The sequence below is a fragment of the Conger conger genome, chromosome 13, assembly GCF_963514075.1.
Source record: "Conger conger chromosome 13, fConCon1.1, whole genome shotgun sequence".
NCBI classification, from domain to species: Eukaryota; Metazoa; Chordata; class Actinopteri; order Anguilliformes; family Congridae; genus Conger; species Conger conger.
Window position 1 is genome coordinate 2,397,548 of NC_083772.1, and position 16,309 is coordinate 2,413,856.

At 42.9% G+C, this 16,309-nt stretch overlaps 1 protein-coding gene across 4 annotated transcripts in view; it reads left to right on the plus strand.

Moving 5' to 3' along the window:
- slc36a4 (solute carrier family 36 member 4) overlaps positions 1–5,237 on the plus strand; it is a 160,325-nt gene extending 155,088 nt beyond the window's left edge. For all 4 annotated transcript variants that reach the window (XM_061216262.1, XM_061216261.1, XM_061216260.1 and 1 more), the window contains exon 12: positions 4,235–5,237. In XM_061216262.1, the coding sequence (XP_061072246.1) occupies positions 4,235–4,569 (335 nt within the window). In that variant the 3' untranslated portion in view covers positions 4,570–5,237. The remainder of the gene's footprint in view (positions 1–4,234) is intronic.
- Positions 5,238–16,309: the final 11,072 nt, after the last annotated feature.

A 16,309-nucleotide genomic window follows, 5' to 3' on the forward strand; every position in this document is an offset into this window, starting at 1 on the left:
AACAACAACCGATTTCACTCTGCTCTTGCTTGCCTGGAAGGAATTTTCTAACATAAGCATGTATACTCGAACGCATTCCCTTTTATTTTTATGTAATTATTGTTGCCAAATGCTGGCCCAGCCACTTGATGAATAGTCAGACACCACGGCTAATCTCCCGCTCACCCAGCTCCCCGCTGTCGTAGCCAATCCATACATGTCCCCACTTGCCCTCCCTCTATTGGATCATAGAGCGTTTGAGTTCAGAGTATTGGACACATGCTTTTCAGAGAAAGTACAAAAATAAAAAAATGTCCATGCCCTGAAGGAGCCTTTTAGAATAACAAATACAAGCGGACGAGCAAGGTAATGGGCAGAAATGAACACAGATGCATGTTGCCAGTGTATCATAGTAATGACTGCGCATATATGCTGTATAATACCTTCAAGGTGAAAATCCTGCGTAGTACGTCTTTAAGCTACAGAGATGTCAAATAGTTTGAGTCAAATAATGACACCGTTACATAGTGCTGTGGAAGCCTCAGTTAAATTCTAAACAAGCTCAAGGGCTTTGCTTCTTAACACATGAAAGGCCGATCAGATGGCATTCTGAAAGGAAACCGAATGGTAAAGGTAGAGTTGTCGGATGCCAGGGTAAGTGTGATTTGAATGCTAAAATCTGGCGTCTTTTTTCATCACTTTTTTGTATTTGAATTGGTTTAAAAGATGCGCTGTTGTTTTTTTTGGCTCAAGTCAAGTGCCAAATCGAGGTTGAAGAAACGAGCAAGCGCTCTGTGTTTGTTGCGTCACGCAATATGGAACTGCAGTACAGAGCAGAAAAAGAAAATATTGACTAAGTTTTCAGGTTATAAGAATTTGCTCAAGGTGACACTACGCCCACAACTGAGACTCCAAAGCCCCGCAGGGGTGACAGTCAGCTGTGTGGAGCTCAACGTTCGGCCAAGCTGACAGAATCGTTTCCTGCTGACTTCTCCCTTCCTCTCAAGCAGAACATTGATGTCTGACAGCCAAAAGGCCTCTGGGCACAATGCGTTTGTGTATGCCATAGAATAAAATAGCTCTCCCCCCCCCCCCCCCCAGAGAGAACGTCAGGCACCCCACCCTGAGACTAAGAGGTTGTGTCTCAATTTAGGACCATCATTCATTCCAACTATTGGATTGTTTCCTCTTTCCAAAAACATTTCTCATCACTTAAGTACCATGTACGGTAAACAGAGAGAAAGCAGTTGAACAGCTACAGTATACACTGAGGGTAATTCACCAGAATTCCCTGAAGTGTTAAAATGTCCATGAGGTTAGTAGAAATTCTCATGACCACACACAGGTCTAAAGAATAATGAGACCACATACACTCTGTGATAAATGCCATATTTCATTAATGTCTAAAAATAGGTATACAAGAGTGTGTTTGTTTATAATCTGAAACACACCAGCAATTAATCTCTCTTTCTGAAAATCTCTGATGCACATCAGAAAATTGTTGCAGCAACATTAATGGTTCCCCTGCTGAATGAGTCAGGTAGCCTACAGTAACAATTGTTGTATGACTTTAGCTTATTAGCAAGCTAGCTTCAAAGAGCCTCGTCAAAAATGCCTCATACTAGTTAGCTGGTTTGGTCATTTGGATAGCCTAGCTAATCAATGTATCAACAGAAGTAAAAAGAAGTATAAAACTACATAAATGTCTTTAAAAGTCATTTAAAACATATCAATACAGGCATTCCCTCCAACGTGGAAAATGGGCTCATGTTGATTGAGGTAGCAATGGAGTTCACTCAGTGATCACTTCATTAGGTTGACCTGTAAACTGTTATCAGCCAATCATGTGGTAGCAACTAAGTGCATAAAAGCATGCAGATGTGAATGCGGAAGAAATGTGAGCTACAGTAGTGTCCATAAATTTGGCCACCCCGGGTCAAAAAACCTTTTACGTTTAATATCCAAGTGACCAGAAGTGAACCTGACCTCTAACGGGTACTTTTTATTTACATTTTGTGCAGTTTCAAAATAATAAAAAAGGAAATAGGCCCGTTAAAAAAAGGCATCAAACCTCTGAGTGGACAGGCCACAGCAGCACAAAATAAGTCCTGATAAAGTGCTCATTGAGTGTTTAGTGCATGCGATTTATGCATGAGACAGGTTTGTAAGAATCTCCTTAATAGGTGTTCAGAACCATTAGGGAAACTGTACAGTACAATACATTTATCTTGCCTTAGTCTGGTCTACTAATTTGTTATAATTTATGTTGTTGGCAAGCTAGCAAAAAGATGTACACAGATTTCACTTGAAATGTCAAGCAAGCAGGCCCCATTATTCTATTCTATGTCTGTATGTCAATTTGAAGTGTCGCGAATTAGTTCCTGTCGAGGGTTTGAGTGCCATTCTCAGAATTTTACAGGAGAGTCAAATCAATGTTTGATTGAACCAAGGTTTTTATTGGATGAATGTTGAGGGTTTTACCCAAAATGTCTCTTATGCCCCTCAACTCTCAATGTAAAGTTAAGCTATTTTGAAACCAGACTGCTTGATTTTGTCACCAAACTGCTGGACCAGTTTGCCTTTTCTCTATATTTAGTTGCTGTGCTTCCCATATTCATTTTAACAGGCCCGGTGTCTCACATGAACGAACATGTAACTGGAGCTCTAGAAAAAACATATATCCCAGAAAGCCTATCTGAGATAACTATCGATGTTCAGAACACTTCTCTGTTCTTTGTGTTATTATGAAAATGGAGAGGGAGATGGAGAGGGCGGTTTCTTGCAGGCAGATCGTGAAAAGCTCATTGTTTCGCAAAATTTGTGTGAATTAAAATTATATCACTGTGCTCAGTTCTCTCTTCTTGGTCTATTCTGATTTCACCTTTGGCTGGAAGGGTGGTCACACCACAACCCTGGGGTGGTTTCAAATGGGTAATTGTTTAAAAAATATATGCTAATTCACTTGCTGTTCTCCCTGCTCCCTCCTTTGATCTGGAACTCAATACAGATGCAGAAAGGCATAGGTATGCAGGCTGGGCCCTTGGAGACACGCTGCGGTATTCATTAGAAGGAAACAACTGACCTGTTTGGCGGCATTTTCTTGAGCAACACTGAAGTAATTTGCACTGGTTAGATACAGTTGGCAGACAACTATTCACGCTAACAAAAAGAACCCAAACACAAAACAAGCAAGTGCATGTTAAATACTGCCAGGCAGGCTGTTAGTCACATGGTCAGTTTCCATAGATTAAAGACCATAGACGCAGAGGCCAGGCTGTCCCACCAAGACAAATTAACGCATTAATACTGTCATTTCAGCTGCAGGAAAAGCTCCTTGTGTGCACTGCAGTTCCAGGGAGCAGCTCTTGTGTGAGCGAGCGCACAGGTTTGGTGGTCACATGCTGGTCACTGACTTTACCAAGGCTTGAAGCAGGTCGGAATCGCTCTGTGTTGCAATCTCGGTAGTGATTCACTCACTCACTCACTCACTCACTCACTCACTCACTCACTCACTCACTCGCTCGCTCCTAGCTCCTAGCTCCTTAAGGAGCCCCTGTACTGGGCTCCTTTAATTGAGAAGTCCCATCCCAGACCACATACTCACCTCTGTGATGGACTTTGATTTCAAGAAGGATTAATTCCACCAAGCTCATATTTCCTCTTTATATTTGTATTTTCTAGGTCTGTAACAAAGTGTATTTTTTTAATGGAAATTTACATCTGATGGTTCTGTGCCGATCCTGTTCTTGATCCCCCTATTGGGAGTGAAAACTGATTTCGCTGTTTCAGTCTTTGCAGGTTATGCCCCTTAATTCAGTGGAGAGTCTTGAATAATCCTTTTTATTTAAAATACATTTTACACTGTGTCTGACCCTGAGCAATGCATGTGTACGGAATGTAAAATTTGCTCTCTGCCATTCTTGAGTGCATTTTCATAGTTTGATCAATGTTTTGAGAAAAGTGTGTGTTCTCTGATTTTGGGGTTTATCAGGGATTGTATTGCTTCTTTTTGTTTTTATTTTGGCCTTCTGCCACTCTTCTGCTCTGGAGAGCCATTTTATTCTGTACAGACAATATCATGTGTTCAATGTACAATATCACGGAGAGACAGATCAGCTGGTAGACAGGCCTCACAGTAAGAAAGGTCATTCAAGCCATCTGTCCCTCAATAGGAGAAAGCTAAGAAAGCGAAACAATAAAAAGAATAAAAATCCAACAGAACTAAAATGACCTTCTCCCTGTGTGCCGCCCCCAGGCTCCATGGCGGTGCTGATTCCCCGGCTGGACCTGGTCATCTCGTTCGTGGGGGCGTTCAGCAGCAGCGCCCTGGCGCTGGTCTTCCCCCCGCTGGTGGAGCTGGTCACCTTCTCGGACAGGAGGCCGCGTCCCGCCATGCTCCTGAAGGACGCGCTGATCGCCGTGTTCGGGTTCGTGGGCTTCCTGGCGGGGACCTACGTGACCGTGGAGGAGATCGTGTACCCGCAGGCCGAGGCCCTGGCGCAGGACGCACACGTCTTCGGAGACCTCTTCAACGCCTCGGCTAGCACGGACCAGAAGCTGCCCACGGCCAATCCGCTGGCGTCCATGTGAGGCAGCGGGCGTGGATGGGAAGGCCCTCCCTGGTCTTGTGTGGGGACTCTTGGGTCTCGCTGGTTTGCACCATTTTTCAACACACCAAATTTATGAACTAATTTCGAGCGGTTGATGTTTTTGCTTTTTGGTTCTCTCACACTGAAGCGAAGCTCGATGAACCGGTACTCTGCACGTACGATCCGAGCAAAAGGCTCCTTTTGCCTCAGTCTTCAAAACGCATTCCACCGCTCTGCAATAGATTCAGCGCTGGCTTCACTTTCAGCACCAGCGCGTCACACTTTCAAAGCTTCTGGTCAATTAAAAATAATAATAATAATAATTCCAATTGTACAAAATTGCAAAGGAGGCTGAATGGCGGTCACTCAGTTGAGTTTCTCCTCCCAAAAAAATCATAGTTCCCATAGTGGTTAAATAGGAAGCCTCTTCCAGGCGGGAGGGGGAGGGTTTGAGAATGCTCAGCCCAAGCCACCCTCCACTAGTGCGTGCGATGGTCACCAGATAGTGCTCATCCCACAACTTCCTCGCCCCACTCATAGATGTCATAGATTACCTTGTGTTGTCAAGGTCACAGGTGTATGTCGACATTCCATTGTTAGTTCATGGTGCATCACAAAATGTGCTGCACTTTATATTCCAAATCCATTTTTTTACCTGCATTTGGATACATTGGCCAGACAAACGTTCGCGTGACAGAGACAGGATGACAAGGCCTGGGACAGTAGTGGGACCAGTGTAGGTCGGTTGGGATGAGAGTCTGTCTCAGTGTCACCTCTGTCTTCATTCTTGGGGGTTTGGGAACAAAAGTAAAGGGGCTGATCGTGACTAGCCCCCCCCCCCCCCCCCCCAAACTTATTCCTATTATCTTCATTTGTATTTATTTTAAATCTATAACTATAGGAGTGTCAAAGCAAATTCCTTACTGTTGTAGTGCATGGCAGTTCAGAATGCCTCATTGCATTGCTCCTGCACAGTGACAGGAAGGCATTACTACGGTCCACATGATCCTGCTCAATCTGTCCACTACGCCCATCACAACATTACTAGGAGCTCAATTACTGTGAGTTTCTCGTGGGGAGAAGAATGCCTAATTGGATCCCACACCAAGGGTGATTTTACATGAAACGGGACCAGATTTGATAGCTATGGCCATTCCAGAGCAGAATGCTGTTCAATTTAATTCATTTTATTTCATTATTTAAAAATGTAAAAAAAAAGAAAAAAGAAAAAAAAATAAGAAATTACGCTGTTGCTTATGCTCCATATAATTCATATCTTGTTTTCAATAGATCACCTTTTTATAATCATTGTATTCTAACTCACTAGTATTGATTAGCATTGGAATGGTATTAAACGGCCATCCGTGCTTGCTTATGCATGTAAATATTTATGTATGTACCCATTTGGAACACTGATCAGATACTGTTTCACACTCACTACAGGTTCAACCGAACCGCTTTCGCTTTAAAAAAAAATGATTTGCTTCTGTTGTGCCTTATGAATAATTTAATGTGGCGGATTGTCTTGGTATTCGGAGGACTGCGTAGCGACTACCTGTCGAGGAACGGAAACGGCGGGTATGAGCACGGAGGCCGCCTCGCTGACAGAGCACATGTCCTGGCATACCATGAACATCGCCTTTTATGCATTTAAGCGCAAGCTTTCATACATTAACGTGAGAAAACTCTGCCTCTGGGTTCTGGCGAGCGCCGTACTTTATATCTGTGCTGTCAGAAGCCCATTGAATGGTACTAATGGTGGTGGTACAATTGGAGTTATCATGTTACCAGCAAAACACTGATTTGAAACAGTCACTGCATTGACAGAATATTATACCTTCACACTTATTTATCATGAGATTCCTCTCCTCAGTCATCAGTGCAGGCTGTAGAAATCCTGACCATCCCTCATAATATCTTTAGTCCGTTCCTGGGTCTAATACAGTAGAACCTCACAGATCTGCAGACTGACTGGTGAACCAGTGTATGAAAAAGGTCTCATAAGCAGTTGTACATTCATGTGGTCCTTAGAATACAATATATTTGCTAATATGACTGATGCAAAAAAGTCAGCATTAAACATAAATTAGTGGCAATTTCCACTTCAACTTCTCCCTCTAGAACTGCTTTTTGGGAGCTTCCAAACATCTGACTCCTGTATCTAAACACTATTGTACTTCATAATACTAACTCTTTAGATACCAGTAAATGTATCCAGATTCCTCACACATTTGAACAACATGTTTAATAACGCCAATATTCAGAACAGAACACTTTTTTGGCAAGTGTCATGTTTCATAGGAAATTCTCCAGTCTGCAGGAACATTTCAAAATTTCACTGGTATCTAAAGACTTTGAGTGTTGACAAAATATAGACTGACTCAGAATATCCGCTTCTCAGTTTGTCCTCTCCATGGTGTGATGTGTGTTCTGAATGCAGCTGAAAGTGACGTTCACGGAGGCACATTCACAGGCTGTGACTGTGAGAGATTTGGGAGTTTTTGCGTCTCCCTCCCAGGTCTGGCCTCCTGTGTGGCTGATGTGGCAGGTTGTTAGAAATGTAATAAATTCATCCATTGTAATAAATATATTTTTTATTTAATAAATGTGAGTCTATCCCAGATAACGAGAAGCGTTTTTTTACTCTTTCAGTGTTTTGTGGATCTTTTCATCTTCCTAAAATTGCTGTCTGCCATTTTGTCTCTATAGGCTGGTATTCAGGTACATATTTTCCAATTCCAAGGGATCAGTGTAAATTCAAATTCAAATTCATTTCATCTCCTCAGAGGGTCAAGTACTAAAGCTTGGCTCATTCCCCGGCAGCCTGACTCAGCAGCAAGGCCTTGCAGCTTCTGTGGGACAAACACACATGATCACATGGACACTTTAGGACTTTGCTGCCAATTGGCTGCCTTATCAACACCTCAACATACATATACATTCAAAATGGAGGAGCCAGGGTGGGGGGAAAAAAACAAAAACGACAAAGAAACAAGAAAACTACTCCGCACCTCAGGAGAGCCGTTTGAAAGTATTGCAGACTCTATGCCACTGGAGATCATATAAGAACCTGCGGGTCATGCTGGCTGCTTCTGCCCCGTTCTCTCTTCCCCTCCGATGGAGATCAGTCTGTTCAGTGCAGCTTAAGTAAATGGTCGCACCATAGTCCACAAGCCATCCTCGATTTAGAAAGGCCCTTTCCTTTCACAAACTCACTGTACCGCACCGACGACTTCTCCTCCTTACGATGGCCTGGCTGAACTCGTGCTGGAAAGAGGTTAACCCCTGCTGGACCCCGGCCGTGATGAAATCAGCTTTCACAGGTCCTGTGTATACAACTGTGCAGCCCATATTTTAGCAGCTTTTCCTCCGGCCAGAACACCCTAAAATACATACTGCATTAGCCCAAACATGCACAATTTAGGGATGTCCATTTTCTCTCATTTTAGCAGTGCCACACCTTAGCAAGTATGGATAATCATTATTTGCCTCGTTAACGTCTAGTCAAGCTGCTTAGTAAATATGGCCCTTTGTGTTTCCTCCTGAAGCCTCACTTGTGTCCTTATCTTTATGGATTTTATGTATGACACTAAACTGAGTGCTGTTCAGCAGTGGCTTGCTCCTGTTCCATTTTGGCTGAAGGTGTGTCTTTGATTCATTGGAATTCCTCTCACAAATTAATGTTACTTTTTTTTTTTTAATCATGAAAGTAACGGATGATATTTATTTTCTAGTTATACCCATCTGCTTCAGCCTTTTCTTTTTGGTCTTAATCCAGCAAAAATGCAAATAGAATAACTATATAGAGTGATGTTTTCTTGCTCAAAGGAAAGATTGGGAGTTCTATTTCCATCTCCTAGAAGAAGGAAGCAAGTAAAAGAAAAAAGTAGAAAAATAAGAGATTGGAATGAGCCCGCTCTCTCTCCCTCTCCCTCTCCCTCTCCCTCTCCCTCTCGCTCTCTCTCCATCGCTCTCGCTCTCGCTCTCTCTCCCTCTCCCTCTCCCTCTCGCTCTCTCTCCCTCTCCCTCTCCCTCTCCCTCTCCCTCTCCCTCTCCCTCTCCCTCTCCCTCTCTCTCTCTCTCTCTCTCTCTCTCTCTCTCTCTGTCTCTCTCCCTCTCCCTCTCCCTCTCTCGCTCTCTCGCTCCCTCGCTCTCTCGCTCTCTCGCTCTCTCGCTCTCTCGCTCTCTCTCTTGCTCTCCCTCTCCCTCTCCCTCTCTCGCTCTTTCTCTCCCTCTCTCGCTCTCTCTCTCCCTTGCTCTCTCCCTCTCTTCCGCTCTCCCTCTCTCTCGCTCTCTCGCTCTCTCGCTCTCTCGCTCTCTCGCTCTCTCGCTCTCTCTCTCTCGCTCTCTCTCTCTCTTCCCCTCTCTCGGTCTCTCTCTCCCTCGCTCTCGCTCTCTCTCGCTCTCTCCCTCGCTCTCTCTCTTGCTCTCTCCCTCGCTCTCTCTCTCTCTTCCCCTCTCTCTCCCTCTCTCCCTCTCTCTCTCTCTCTCGCTCTCTCTCTCTCTCTGTGATTAGTGAAGATTAGGTTCGAGTGGCAGGATGGTGGTCAGCCCATCCTGAAGACTTGCTCTACGTTATCAATAAAAAAGAAAAATCCTGGACGTAAGCCGATTACATCACTGATGCATTTTATAAATCCATTGTTCTCCCTACTTAGACCATTCATTCATGACTGTCTGAAACAGAAATAGGTAGAGTGAAATATAAATCGCAAAATAGAGATACAGTATGTACAGTATGTTTTAGATAATGAGTGGCTATCTCGTTTTTGATTGCAAAATGAAGAATTATGTTTGAAATAGATAATGTCTCTGCCTTAGACATTTGTATGTTTTGAGTTTGAAGCCCTTCAAGCTACCGGTGCTTGAAGAAGCATGAACAATAATAATCGTTTTTAAGATGTCAAGTGATCGTGTTAACTGATAAAAAAAAAACCAAATCAGCTTTTCGTCTTCCCTTTGGCTCAGGACAACCTTCATCCATCACTCATAGAGTAAAGAGCTTTATGGATGGCACAGCAGGCTTGGCTGTGGTAGTGAGACATCACCTCAGTTCTCAGCATGTCCATAGAAATGCAGCACCTTCTGAAGATTCTGCTGGTCCTCATTTTTTTGTGTTATTTAAGAGCAAATTCATATTGATGCTCGATCTCGACTGCAGATTCTACTGAACTATACGGGAAGCGTGGTCATTGAAGAGGTGGTTGCTGCCAGGAACTGTAGACCTCAGCCTGAGCAGAAGAGCTCACCCTGCTTTGGACATCCACTACAATAGGGTTAAAAGGCCACCAACAGATTATCTAAATTCTTTGATTTAAGTCCTATGAAGGGTCCATGATAAAATGTTAAGCTCAGGCCCTTATGTAATGCCTTGAGGCAGTATGCGTCAGCTCAAAGAGAGACATGTACATTGAGCAGGATCAAGCGCTCTCTCTCTCTCTCTCTCTCTCAGTTCTGCTTGCTTTACCTGTCTAATTTGTTTCGGGCACCGTTATATTCATGTGCACCACACTTCTCCAGCTGATAGGCTAAATGTAATTCTTTATGATAGTGTGAACAGAATCGGCATTTCTCCTTAAGCCTTAAATCACCTGCAATTGTGTGTCTAATCTAATTGTTGTTGTTGTTGTTGTTGTTGTTGTTGTTTTTATTATACTGTTATTGAGTTGAGACTTTTGGATTTCCCATAACTGAACATTGATGAATACTTTCATCCTTATGGTTCTTTGTCCACAGAAATGTTTGCAAATCCAAGCCGTAGTTGTTTTTTAGATATGTCTGATACATCTCTGCTTATAACACGGTCGAGGAGTGAACAATCTTAGAATGGCTCTTGGGGCGAGAGCTGCCAGGTGAATTTCCTGTGCCCGGGACGAACTATTATATATTATATAATATTAGTATCTTATTCCTGGGATAATAATATCGACTCCAAGTTCGGACCATTGACTTCCCCTCCCCTACAGGGCCCAGGACAGACTGCCTGGCTGCCCCCCCATCACAGCAGCCCTGCATTTTGGAGTGTGTGCAGCGATTGGTTTCCTTAAGTCTATTGTGCTGCAGGGTGAACAGAGAGGGCCGTTTTAAAGCTACAGAAGATAAGATTCTCCGTGGAGTTTGTAGGTTCAGCTTCTCATTGTATCGAGCCAGTCAGCGGGAACTCGGGGAGCCAGAGCCATCCTTTTCAGCACAGTGTTCAAAAACAACTCAACTCCGGCAGGTTCCCAAAGGAAAGGTTTTTTCACAGATGTTACTGAAAATTATTTCCTTGGTCGAAACCTTTATAGATTTTGATGGCTTTTAGATACAATGGGCTCCAGAATATTGGCACCCCTAGCAATTATTGTAAATTAAATGGTAAATAGTTGGCATTCATATAGCACCTTTATCCAAAGCGCTGTACAATTGATGCTTCTCATTCATCCATTCATACACTCACACCAATGGCAATTGGCTGCCATGCAAGGCCCCGACCAGCTCGTCAGGAGCTCATTTAAAGGTTAGTGGTCTTGCTCAGAGACACTGGGACACACCCAGGGCAGAGTCGAACCGGCAACCCCTCCGACTACCGGATGGCTGCTCTTACCGCCTGAGCCAATGTCGCCCCCATATTAAATGAATTAAATCAAACAAAGTGAAATTGGAAATACAATTTTACTTTCATTTATTTAATCTCAGTCTGAAGGAACTATAAAAAGAATAAGATGTATGGAATGGTGGCAGGAAGAAGTGAATATTATCCCCACAGACAGTACGGAAGATGCTGAGGGGGGCAATAAGTAACGCAAGATTGCAGATTAGGAAGGGTTATTGCCCTGTGATTTACTCTAAAGAAGACAGACGGAAACCATGCTGGAGGTAATAGTCTTTATTTCCTCACCGCACAATTGCTTATTTAAAGTGCTGTTCTGCTTATACACACCTGCTAATTTACCACTTCCCATTACTGTTATTGCCCTTTATTTAACGGTGTATTGAGTGAGAACATTTGCAATGATGATGGACAGAGTGGGTAGAGTGTGCGATGGATTGTGTAGCCAGTTAAATCTAAAGAAAACAAGATGGCGGTTTTGTGTCTTTGATACCAAAATTTACACTCATCTTCCATTGAAAATGGATCCAATGCAAACACGACTGAAAATATTTGTCTTGGGAGAGGAATCGTTGTTTATAGCCAAACTGAACACCAGTGCCAAGGCAAAAGGAAGGCTAACTTCTTTCCTAGCAATAGAGAAAAGAATTTATTAATGGTGACCTGCCTGGAAATCAACCATTGGGAAACGCTCTCCCATCGTTCACTGTTCTTTTCAGAAGGGACGTCTTGACGGGCAAAAGTGAGGAAATCGTAGTTGAGTAGTTCACCTTCCACTTATTGGCGCGATCATCTCTTGACTAATGCAAGTCCCTGTCCCTCCTGAACTCCAGCTGAACTCCAGCAAAACAATATTGTTTTAATATGAGCTGCAGCTATTGGAACAGTAGTTCCCCTGTTTGCTGTACTTTCACCGTCTCTAACAAAAGCACAAGCTGGCTGGGTGCCTTAATATTACGAAGTCTTGTTACATTACATTATTGGCATTTGGCAGACGCTCTTATCCAGAGCGACATACAGTTGATTAGACTAAGCAGGAGACAATCCTCCCCGGGAGCAATGCAGGGTTAAGGGCCTTGCTCAAGGGCCCAACGGCTGTGCGGATCTTATTGTGGCCACACCGGGATTAGAACCGCCGACCCTGCGTGTCCTAGTCATTTACCTTAACCACTACGCTACAGGCCGCGGTCTTGCCACGGGGCCAGAGAGATGCACTTACAGCACCGCACAATTGCTTATTTAAAGTGCTGTTCTGCTTATACACACCTGCTAATGTACCACTTCCCATTACTGTTACTGCCCTTTATTTAACGGTGTATCGAGTGAGAACATTTGCAATGATGATGGACAGAGTGGGTAGAGTGTGCGATGGATTGTGTAGCCAGTTAAATCTAAAGAAAACAAGAAGGCAGTTTTGTGTCTTTGATACCAAAATTTACACTCATCTTCCATTGAAAATGGATCCAATACAAACATGACTGAAAAAAAAAAAAAACTAAAAGCATTTAAGGGCCCAACGGCTGTGCGGATCTTATTGTGGCTACACCGGGATTAGAACCACCGACCTTGCGTGTCCTAGTCATTTACCTTAACCACTACGCTGGGCAGAGGATATTCAGCTATTATTAAATAAAATAAATTCTGAAACAGAATTGCGTGTGAACGGGTGGGGCGCTCTTTGTTCTGGGGAATCAACACTCCAGTCACCGTAGCGATCATCCACCATGTAATTATCCACCTGCTCATTTCCTCTGTCTTCCTTTCCACACATTGGCAGAGATGTCATTTCAGCTGCAAATGATTCATCTTCCATTGTCAGATTTGAAAACAACATTCCAGCTCTCCCCCAAATATTGGAGAAAAGACCAGACATTGCCCACATGCCTACATCCAAAGCATTTAACGATATGCTGGGTACAGCGGTATGCTTCTTCTGTGTGCTGTAAGTGCATCTCTCTGGCCCCGTGACAGATCCCTCCCGGCCACGTTAAAACAGCCATTTGTATTCCACCCATGATCTGTGCATTATGCTTTTTCAAAACAGAGGAATTGCATAATTGATGCCAGCGATTGGAGACAATTCTTCATGCTTAATTTCGTGTTTGTGTGTGCCCCGGGTGACATCACGCGCAGAGCTGCAAAAGGCGAATATGTCCTCATGAAGACAGGCGGCGTGGGAGGCCATTCCTGATAAGACCCCGATGTTTGTCTGGGTTTTCACATGCTACAGTTTAACGGGAATGCCAGTAATGCGTTTTCTGTACTTCTTAAGCCCACAGAGGGGAGGATTGATCTCTCTTTGTTTTAGAAGATTATGAAGATGACATAACTGTCATTTACTCCAAACGATGAGGTCCCCAGTGGAACAGGACACGCTGGTCTTATCTGAGTGTGTGTAACATTAAGGGCTTGATGGCACATGATGGTCTCTTACTCAATATTCATAGTTCCCCTTTAAATATTGATAGTTCCCATTTCCATAGCTTGGCATTAAATGACAATGACGGTCACCTTTTAGCAGTAGGTGTGCACAACAAATAAATTACAGAAATGGAGGTCCTCCCAATGTGCGTAAAGCTTTCCCATGATGCTCTTCCTTTGGTCAGTCATCCACCATTACCAGCATAGTGCTATGAGCCTTGAGGGGGCCATGTGATCACGTTAGTCCTTGCTAGCTGCTGCTACTGTGTATAACGTCAGTGTACATCATCTATTGGCTGTGTAATTATAAAACTGAGCTTTTATGATGCGCAATATTCTCACATTTCTTAGGTAACCAGACGTATGCTGTTACCTATTCAATCAAAATGTAGGGATCTTTAAAGCTGAGAAATCTAAGAAACAGGTAGGAGTCTGCTAAAGTGCCAGTGCCTACCTCCAGCTTCATATTCCTCACTCTCAATACAGCTAATAAAACAGAATACATCATTTTATAAAATAAGTTTAAATCCAGTAAAACATATTTTGTTCCCCTGGAAATAAAGGAAATCTCTTTACATTAATTTATTTCAACACAATTGGGTGATTTCTCATCTAGTAAAATAGAAAAAGCATGAATTTGTGATTATTCCTTTTATGGATAGAGGACTATAGTATTAAATATTTTGTTGAGTATTGAGTGAAATAGATTTTCCATTAAAAATGTATGTTCGTACACATTCGTTAATTTATTTTCCCATTTTACTTCATATTGTATGACTAGAGATATTTTCATTCACCATGGCTATGAAATAAACATGATATGAGATACATCAAGAATAAAAACACTTCACAATTATCTTTTTTTTCTTTATTTTTTTCTTTTTCTTTTTTTAATCAACTAAAAAATGAATTTGATGGATTAGCATAGCCTCAGAAGTGTATCCTTTATCTGCATGTTACATGGATGGGAAGCTATTGAAAGTTAGTCATTAAAAAAAAAAAATTTAATCTTTTTTGGAAATCTAATTGGTATAGCATGGCCCAGGAGGTGTACCTTTCATAACTAAAGGGGCGGCCTGTAGTGTAGTGGTTAAGGTAAATGACTCGGACATGCAAGGTCAGAGGTTCGATCCCCGGAGTAGCCACAATAAGATCTGCACAGCCGTTGGGCCCTTGAGCAAGGCCCTTAACCCTGTATTGCTCCAGGGGAGGATTGTCTCCTGCTTAATCTAATCAACTGTAAGTCACTCTAGATAAGAGCATCAGCCAAATGCCATTGATGTAATGCAGGGGTCTCCAATCTTATCCTAAAAGGGCCGGCGTGGGTGCAGGTTTTTGTTTTAACCCAGCAGTAACACACCTGATTATACTAATGAACTAATCGTGGTCTTTAATCAAGACCTAGATGAGTAGAATCAGCTGTCTTAGTCCTGTGCTAAAACAACAACCTGCACACACACCGGCCCTTTCTGGATAAGATTGGAGACCCCTGATGTAATGTAATGTAATTAGGTTCTCGGTCAGTATGTGGATGAGAAGCTATTGAATGTTATTGTAAAAAAAACTGAATGAATTGCCATGACTAATTAACAAATGAACATGACCTAGATGGTCTTGCCTTCACTTGTTTCTCGATGATAGATGGGCTTCAGATAAATAGCAAATGAATACAGGAATAAAAGCTTTTACCCACGATGCAGTGCATTAGCCCCCCGTTTAAGCTGTAACCTGTTGCAAGCAGGGGAACATTTCCTAAAATAATTGTATACACTTGACAAATTGTAGTGATAGCCACTTTTAAAAATATAAGTATCATAACAAGTATCACAAAAGATGACAGAATACATACTATTGGAAATACATAATGTAATCAAGTTGCAGCCATCTATAGATTTCTTAGTTGGCCAGTAGTCTCATTGAATTTAGCATTCTTGAAATTGAGACCCAACAGAGCTTTTCACAATGAAAAGGTACTTCTGACAGATGAATCACAGCCAGGTGTATTATTAGATAAAAACTCATTTCCATTGATATAAAGATTCTTTCAGTAAGCGTCTCAATATGGCGAGCAATGCAAAATTAATGTCAGCGTGAGGCATTTCAGGCTCTTCTGGCAGGAGCGAGGAATTAGCCACACAGTCCGTAATGGCCGCTTGAAGGGGCATTACTGTATCGGCATTGCAAAGCCTTGGTTTCATTTCCATAACCTGAGACTGCATTAGCATCATACAGCCATTGCCTTTGTTGCGTGTCGTGTTGCCAAGGGCACGGCGGAATGTTGTAGCATTGATTTGCCTCACTGCCGGTGATGCTAACATGCCCTCCGCTTGTCTGAGGTTTCATTAAAATTCATGCTTGGCCCAGGGAGGGATCCCTGTGGAATCAGGGGGCAAATAAAGCCAGTTTAGGGATGTAAATAAAAAAAATAAAAAAAGTAATGGCCATGTTTTTATCTCTTTTCAGCCGCAGAGGAAAGTTACTGGTTGCCGCTATGCTCCAGCTGCCGCGGTTCACGTCTGTTGACTCCGGAATATTCCGCACAGCGCTCCTGTGATCCTCTGGCGGGGAGAGCATTCGCAGGCAGGGTGTTTAGTAATGCCAGGAGCTGCAGGTGTGCCCATGTTCCTGCTGGGATGCGTTGATCATCAACGTCTCTCCTACCTGGAGAGCAATCCAGAGGCAAAGAGAAACGATTACGTGTGAATGCCCTCGACTGAAGCGAAAACTA